At 31.5% G+C, this 9,002-nt stretch overlaps 1 protein-coding gene across 1 annotated transcript; it reads right to left on the bottom strand.

Annotated features, from left to right (window-relative positions):
• Nucleotides 1-1,089: 1,089 nt before the first annotated feature.
• On the bottom strand, nt 1,090-2,034 carry LOC141546384 (olfactory receptor 5D13-like). Its single transcript, XM_074274155.1, has one exon. It carries the CDS (start codon nt 2,032-2,034, stop codon nt 1,090-1,092), a length of 945 nt encoding a protein of 314 aa, XP_074130256.1.
• Between the last annotated feature and the right edge of the window lie 6,968 nt (nt 2,035-9,002).

The raw sequence follows: 9,002 nt of genomic DNA, 5'->3' as shown, positions 1-9,002 counted from the left end.
ATAAATCAAGTTCATAAACCCCAGGTAAAGAGGCTGTTATAGTAATAAATCTTTTAATTAAAATGGATTTACTCATGTCAAAAGAGAGGTGAAGAAGGGTCTGATCTTCTGGGTTTCACTATCAATCAACAAATATTAAACTCTCAACATAAACCTGAAGTGGAAAGGCACTCCTCTGGACTGTGAGAAACATAATCTTGAACCTCGGTAGTTAGAAGTTTATTACTAGCTTTTTACACCTCAATGCAGATGGTATTTTTATATCTCTAAATGTGCTGCCCTAAAAACCCAAAAGCTTGACAGCTTGATAAACATAAAGAAATACTATCTTTTTGTCTGTCTGTAATAACCTTTGCCTCCTATCTAGGATGAAAATTTCTTTTAGTATGACATATATCAAGAGAAATTTTGATGTTTCCTTCCTTTCTAAAAATATGTGGCCCTGAGACCACTTATCACTGACCCCTCCAGTCCTGGTGGGGATCAGTCCTGGCCAGTGACAATAAACACTCTTAAACTTTCATTATTTTGGCTGTCCTGTATTTTCTCTCACGTGGGCACTTCATTCCAATTACTATTTCAAGCTCAACTATAAGTCTGTCTGATTTTAGTCTTATTGCTTTTGTAAAGTCTCGGGTGACTGGAAAAATCTTCCAATAGCTGCAATAGTCATTCTACAGAGGTTTCACTTTAAGCAACCTTAACTTATAAACGCTGCTCCTCACTTTAATAGATCACCCTTACATTTCCTTTCTTCCTCATGATATACAGTTATAAGAAAGCTGTTGAAAGAAAAGAGATATACCATCTTTAAAAATTAACATTTTTAATTTATTACTAATTAAAGATACTTGTGTAAGGTTCTTAGACAGTCTTTATGCTATAGAGCTAATTATGTGTTAATTTGTATGCATATATGTGTGTTTCCCTTCCCAGTGATTTTTCCTTTTCTGCATATATGGTTGTTAATTACTTATAAGATCAGGATCAAACTATAGATGATTATAATAACCACACCCATTTAAGATGGATGTTACTATATAAGTAATGAATTTATTAATGATATATTTAGTTATCAATATAATTATTTTAGAGATGCAATATTTTGGTATCCAATAATTTTCTGATAGTTTCTTTCACATCTTTATTCCTTAGGCTATATATTAGGGGATTAAGCATAGGGATCACAACTGTACAAAAAACAGTGCCCATTCTGATTAAAAGCCATGAGTTTTTGGACCTGGGCACACAGTAAAGGAAAAGGATGGTCCCATAGAATATCGTTACAGCTGTCAGGTGGGAGGCACAGGTAGAAAAGGCTTTATGTCTTCCACTGGCTGAATGCATTTTCATGACCGTGACAAAAATAAATAGATAAGATGTGAGCACTATAATAAGGGTGGAAAATGTGTTAAAATTAGCAAGAATAAATAGAATTATCTCTGTAAAATGCTTATCAGAGAAGGAGGCAGAAAGGATAGCAGAATACTCACAGAGAAAATTATTGATGATGTTGGTCCCACAAAATGACAAAATAAGGAGAGTGTAGGTGAATATGAGGGAAGAAATTGTGCCCCATGTATATGTCCCAGCAATCAGCAGAGCACAGCGTTTTTGGGACATGGACACTGTATACAATAGAGGATTACAAATGGCCACAAAGCGATCATAAGCCATCACTGCCAACAGGAATGTCTCCATCACCAAGCAGGTAGCAGCAAAAGTAAACTGTGCAATGCAGCCTTCAAAGGAGATGCTTCTGTCTTCCACAATTAATATGTCTAAGAGCTTGGGTGTGATTATAGTGGAGTAACTAAAATCCACAAAAGACAAATGACTGAGGAAAAAGTACATGGGGGTGTGGAGTTTGGGATTGATCCTGATGATCAAAATCATGCCCAAATTTCCCACCACAGTAACCACATAAATCACAAGAAATAGTAGAAAGAGGGGGATCTGGAGCTTTGGATAATCAGAAAATCCTAAGAGAATGAAGATAACCACATCACTCTGGTTTCGCTCAGCATTCATCATGGTTCCTATTGGAGAGAATATCAAAATAAAAAAAAAATAATAAAACATCTCAGAACTGGAACAAATTTTCATGGTTTTATTCTCTAAGTATTTACTGGAAAAAAAATGGCCCCTTTATAATATACTTGCTAATTGGCAACCTAATATTTATTAAAGGCCTTCAATGAAAAGAAATTTCCTAAGATGGACTATTCCCCCTTCTACATGGATAGTTCTATTTTAGGGTGCAATTTCAGTCAATGGCATATCTACATTTTCTTCTCTATACTTTCTGCCCAGTGATCTTTGTATTTTGTTTTGGAAATAATCTTTCATCTAGAGTTATCATTGCATTTTCTTAAAATACACGTATGAGTATATTATTCTCCAGAGATTCCCCTTTTCTTCTAAAGAAGAAACTAATGTTGATCTACCTTTGCATATTCATACATTATCCCTCATTATGCCTTTCATTGTTGAAGTAAAATTAGTCACCTTGTTTTTTTCTCATATGATATACAGATTTTGTTTTGATTTTCTCCAATGGTATCTAAAATCTGAGAATACTTTTAGAATGTATTTTCTCCTGAAGTTCATATCTTAAAATGTAAAATTTCCTTCAAATCTCAAGATTCAACATGAATCTAGTCATGATTCCCATCCCTCCAGTTCTGATTCTTTTACCTTTGATTTTAAAAATGTTTTTTTTACAGTTTTATATATATTTTCAACTCCTGTGAGATAAAATACACCTTTTAAAGACAAATTTTGCTTCGTTTTCACCTGTCATAGCACTTGACCTGTGACATGTGATTAACAAGTGCTATTGATTGACTATTCAATCATTGATCTAAAGCAATTTATCACTTAAATGATGTGAGAATCTTTGAAATTTCATTAAATTCATTGTCTTCAACTTACCCTCATTTGAATTAGATTACCAGAATTTACACAGATAGATTTCCCTAGTTTAGGATCCCTTGAACAAAGTGGTGTTCACAAAATATAGTTATAAATATATTAAAAAATCATCACCCTTTGACTCAGCAGTGTTACTACTAGGCTTATATCCCAAAGAAATACTAAAGAAGGGAAAGGGACCTGTATGTGCCAAAATGTTTGTGGCAGCCCTTTTCATAGTGGCTAGAAACTGGAAAATGAATGGATGTCCATCAATTGGAGAATGGTTGGGTAAATTATGGTATATGAATGTTATGGAATATTATTTTTCTGTAAGAAATGACCAACAGAAGGAATACAGAGAGGCTTAGAGAGACTTACATCAACTGATACTGAGTGAAATGAGCAGAACCAGGAGATCATTATACACTTCAGCAATGATGCTGTATGAGGATGTATTCTGATCAAAGTGGTTATCTTCAACATAGAGAAGAGCTAATTCACTTCCAGTTGATCAATGATGGTCAGAATCAGCTACATCCAGAGAAGGAACACTGGGAAATGAGTGTAAACTGTGAGCATTTTTTTTTTGTTTTTCTTCCCAGATTATGCTTACCTTCCAAATACAATTCTTCCTTTGCAACAACAACAACAACAAAATTCGGTTCTGCACATATATATTGTACCTAGGATATACTATAAGATATTTTATATGTATGGGAATGCCTGTCATCTAAGGGAGGGGGTGGAGGGAAGGAGGGGAAAAATTCAGAACAAGGGATAATGTTGTAAAAAATGACCTATGCATATGTACTGTCAAAAAAATGTTATAATTATAAAATTAATTAAAAAAAAAACAAAAAAATCATCATGTTAATAAAATATATTATGACATTTTATTATCATACTTACTATATAATATAACTACATAATAATATAACAACATAAAATAATGTAACAATGTAAATAGTAGCATATATCATTAGGGCATTAGACTCGAGAAATTCTCTTCTGGTAATATGAACCCATTCATGACTTTTCACTGGATCTGGCATTCAGGACACTTCTCAATTCACTATATTTTATTATTATAGGGAGGTCTAATGCCAGTAATGTACAATGATATACAAAAAAACTTCTAAATAACTAAATGTCAATGTTATCATATTAATTTTCATTTTTAGGCAGGTGATCATTGCCACCTAGTGGCATGTAGATAGAACAGTGGATAAAAACTTGGCCTGGAAATAGGAAAACCAGAGATGAGATTTTTCCTTAGTTAATGATTAGGTTATATGACCTTGTCTACCTCAATTTCCACATCTTTAAACTTATAGGAATAATAATACATACCTTCTATAGTTACTTTGAAGATCAAATGAGTTAATATCTGTAAAGAGCTTAGCAGAGTACCTCTTAAAAATTTATTTGCTATCTTCCACAAAATACTCTTCTATCTCTAAATACCATTGAACCTTTTGGTAATATACCTGGATAATAACTGCCATTCTCTTTCTGCATTCGCTGTTCTCACCCAGATTTTCTCTCAATCATTTATGCTCCCTAATCATTTCAGCATTTTTTCACATGAAAATATTTTCTTAACGTTCAAAGTTACCTATATTCTTTACCCATGCTATTTGTTTTGAACAAAAATTACTCTTCAAGAAATAATTCCCATTTTAAATTCTTCCCATCAGTTCTCAATGAGACAAATGAGGTAAATTTATTTGTTGCCTTAGGATTATCTCACTATTAAACCACACTTTGCACATTTCTATTTAAACTTCTAACTAATTGATTTGGGACTCACTACTGCCATCTCTCTTAGACTTTTTTTACTTATGAACTTTTTTTACATTTCAATTGATATTGTTTTTCATGGACTGTGATTGATTGCTCTCAATGCTTATTTTCAATATTTAAATTCGTTCTCTTTCCCTCCTTCCTTTCATCTCTCTCTGTTTCTGTCTCTGTCTCTCTGTCTCTCTGTCTCTCTCTTTCTCTCTCTCTGTATGTGAGTAGCACTATGTTATATATGGAGAGAAATACATATTATTTGGTTGAGATATTTGATTGAGTATACTTGAATTCTTCTCTCTATATCTAACAATTTATGTGGCCCATCATTCCTCCCCTTGTTTTTTTAAGTTCTTGGGAATTAAATACTCTTAGGATTCCTTTTTTTTTTGGGGGGGGAGATAGTCATTTTTAGGTTTAAGAATTAATACCTGTGAGTGAATAGCTAATTCTAATGTCTCTTTAAATGTTTTTTACATATTAAAAAATGTTAGGACTGGAAAAGAGAACCTTCAAATTAATGTTTAGTTGTAACAAGTTATATCTTGTTTCAAAATGTGTAGGAAATTAGTTTAGGGAGTAAATTTTAATCATTTGTAATAGCAGGGTATTAGTAACATCTACCTTACAAAGTCATCAAATAAGAATCAAATGAGGTAATATTTCTAAAGAACTTAGTAAACTGCCTGACACTTTATAGGTTTTAAAAAATTCTGACTATTATAATTATTGTTATTAAATATCATTTACAGTGTAATTTAAGGAAGAGAGAGAAAAAAGGAGAGAGCCCTCAGTTTCATCATTTATTTAAATATTATTAAACTTAAAAAAAAAACCCTGTGTATGAGAGGTTATCTGTAATATTATGAATGCACAAATGCTTATCACCCAAATGTGCATTAAAATATCTTTAAAAATTAAGGGGAAGGAATGCACATATAATTTACTATGATATAACAAGAATGTGCAAAGTACAAAAGGGAGAACTGAAACAAGTGCTAACCAAAGTGAAAAAAGAATATATGATTTATATTTGATGAGGGACTTGTTATGATTTGGGATGTTAAAGGAGACAAAGGATAAGTGTTATAGTATAAAACTTTAGGACAAAGGAAAATTTAGAAATTGGAGTTAGCAATGAAAATGGAAAAATAAGCTCTTAATGCCACCTCCCACCTCTGCTCCCCAATACTCAAAAGTACTATATTCTCAAGCTAAACAATTTAAAAGCTTTATTTCATCTTAACATTTTATATTTTTTAGTCTAACTCCCTTTCAACATCTTTATTTTAATATCCATTTTTTGAGAGCTATCCTGCTGTGACATTTTCCTTCCTCTGCTATGTGTTCCTTTCCAGATATAGTATTTTATATTTTTTAACAATGAGTTTCTTTGCAGATATGAGACTTTATGCTTCAAATTATATACATATGTAAAATACATGGTACCCTGTATTCTATATTTTATGTAGAATCTGAAATATATATTTTATGTAATATGCATAGCCTGATAGTTTATAGATGTGAAATATTTTCTTTTTCAAAAGTTTGTTTATATTCAAATTTACATACTAATAACAATCACTATCATTATATGATCTGTTTCATAAGGTTTTTTCAGCTCTGACAATAATAGGATATCTTAAATTCCTAAAACATTCCAATTATATTTTAATCATAAATTACAAATTTATAGCTATAATTATATACACTTTTATAACATATAAATAATATATTTCATAAATAATATATTGATATTTATAATTTACAAATAATTTCTTTATATTTATAATTATAATGGAAAGAGTCCAGCTTTCTTCATGCTTGTAAGAGTGTTGACTTGATGATGATAAAATAAATGTGAAATATTTTCATTCACCCTCATGTCTTATGATAGTGGAAGTTCTTTTTAGTTATTATTGAACTGAAATAAATTGCAAAGAGATTACTTTTGTCTCGTCCTTCAGCATTGGCAATGGATATGATCATATGAAAATACTCACTAGAAGGTGGGTTCCTGTGTGTGATTCATTTCCTAGAACTAAAGTGCTGGGAGCCATGTATCTGATTAAAAAATAAATAAATAAATAAATAAAAATTCTGTGATTCAGCAATAAATAAAAAAAGACAAGTAATAAAAACAACATAAATAAATAGAAACTTGTTTAACACCAGTTTAAATACTGGAAATCCATAGTGATGAAAGATTAAAAATAATAATTCTCCCAGAGTGATAAGGAAGAAAAAATTATTCTCCAAGTAGATAGAAAGGAAGAAAATAACAAGGTATTATGTTTTATTGCAGATGATATGATAGTCATCTTCAGGACTCTTGGGAACAAGTCTATTAGAGAATCTGTTCTTAGTTTTCCCCATTGGGCAACCAGCAAGCCATTAGAAGGAATTCTGATTTTCCTCTGTCTTACTCTCTGAGGAGAATTTCCATGAAATCTCAGAGAAAACTTAACTTTAGTAATTTATTTTCTATTTTTCTTATATATCATTAAAACCTATGTAGCCTATATCAAGATTAGGAAAAAACAAACAAACAAACAAAAAACAAACAATTCAGGATAATGCCACAGTAAATCCCAATGATTAAATAATTGATGACCTCATTGTTTTCTCCTTAGTACTGAAAATGAGAGCTGCTGTGAGGCTTGATGCTTAACTGACCAGCTATGAGACTGAGGAGTAGAATTGTCTCTTGCATCCATGTTCTTTCAGGAAAAGTCTAGAGATAGAGCTCTCTTGATTTATTCTAGGGTCCAAGTAGTACTTGAAAAGGACCTGGTAATCTAAGGGGTTCTTCTCATGAAACTTATAAAGTCATTCAACTCTCCTGTTAGCACCATTTATTTATTCAGAAAATCTGTGTTAAAAGAGTATCTTTCCCTAGAGTTATTAGAACTATTAAGACTCAATGTAAAAACTTCCTTCAAAAATCTTGGCCAAGATGAATGGCACCAGAAAGGCCTGTTTTCAGACAAACCAAATGGTGAAATGCCACCTTAAAGTAAAATATCAATAGTGACATTATATATTTTTCCTCCTGAGGCTGGGGTTAAGTGACTTGCCCAGGGTCTCACATCTAGGAAGTGTTAAGTGTCTGAGACCAGATTTGAATTCAGGTCCTCCTGAATTTAAGGTTGGTGCTCTATTCACTTTGCCACCTAGCTGCCCCTAATAGTGACATTATAAATATGAACTCTAAACCAAAATAATAATAGTGTTTTCCAACTTTCTACTTTTCTTTAGGAGTTTGTTATGCATTGTTTAAACACGGTTTCAGTGACAAACAATATATGATACTGAATTTTTTAAAAAAGAAGATTGTAAATAAATTTCAGAGGAATAAATTTTAAATTCTGGCTCTTATCATTTGGGACCTTGTTACTTAATTTTTGGTATCTCAGTTACATCTTTTGTAAAATGAAGGTGTTGTACTATATGTTTCTTTTATCGTATGTTCCTCACATCTCCAAATATAGGAGTCTTAATTGTGTTCAAAGCTCTTTATTTGGCTGTTCTTTCTTTTAAAAAAGTCATTTCCCTGCAAAGATCCATTATTCCAACTACAAAATCTACAATATTAACAAATAAAAGTTTTTAATTTTTGCTTTTTTAAAGACCATAGCTGTCATGACTGGAATTTTTTTTCTGAATTCCACATCTATACTTCTGAACATCTTTACTGAAAAATACACATTTTTCAACATTGTATTCTTAGGTTGGGCAAATTTTTACATCATATTATTTTACATCATATCATCATAGCAATTTATTCTACCATAAAATGAGGAGGTTGGGCCAGGTGAATTCTGTCATTTCTTTCTATCTCAAATATATTAAGGGATACCAAATGAATTGACCATTGGAATTCTTTAAGGAACTTACAACAATTATAGATATACTTTCATTTTGTCTCTTCGTGTCAGTTAAGCAGCATCTTTCTTGGCAGTACCCTAAAATATCTTCACAATATCACAATAATATCATAATATCATCAGAATTGTTTATTTAACTTTTTCTTTTTTTTTGCTAAGGTAATAGGGTTAAGTGACTTGCTCAGGGTCACAAAGCTAGTATGAGGCCAGATTTGAATTAAGGTTTCCTGATTTCAGGGCTGGTACTCTAGCTACTGCCCCAACTAGCTGCCTTTGTTTATTTAATTTTGATTTAAAAAATAGAGGTAAATCATTTACTCTGAGGACAACTCTGAAATTTCCAAAATAGGAATTAATCACATGTAATAATAATCTGATGAACTATATAAAGAAAAAAAAATT

Source organism: Sminthopsis crassicaudata, chromosome 6 (genome assembly GCF_048593235.1).
Source record: "Sminthopsis crassicaudata isolate SCR6 chromosome 6, ASM4859323v1, whole genome shotgun sequence".
In the NCBI taxonomy this organism is placed as follows: domain Eukaryota; kingdom Metazoa; phylum Chordata; class Mammalia; order Dasyuromorphia; family Dasyuridae; genus Sminthopsis; species Sminthopsis crassicaudata.
Note: the sequence above shows the minus strand (reverse complement) of the source record. Positions and strands in the feature narration are given on the sequence as shown.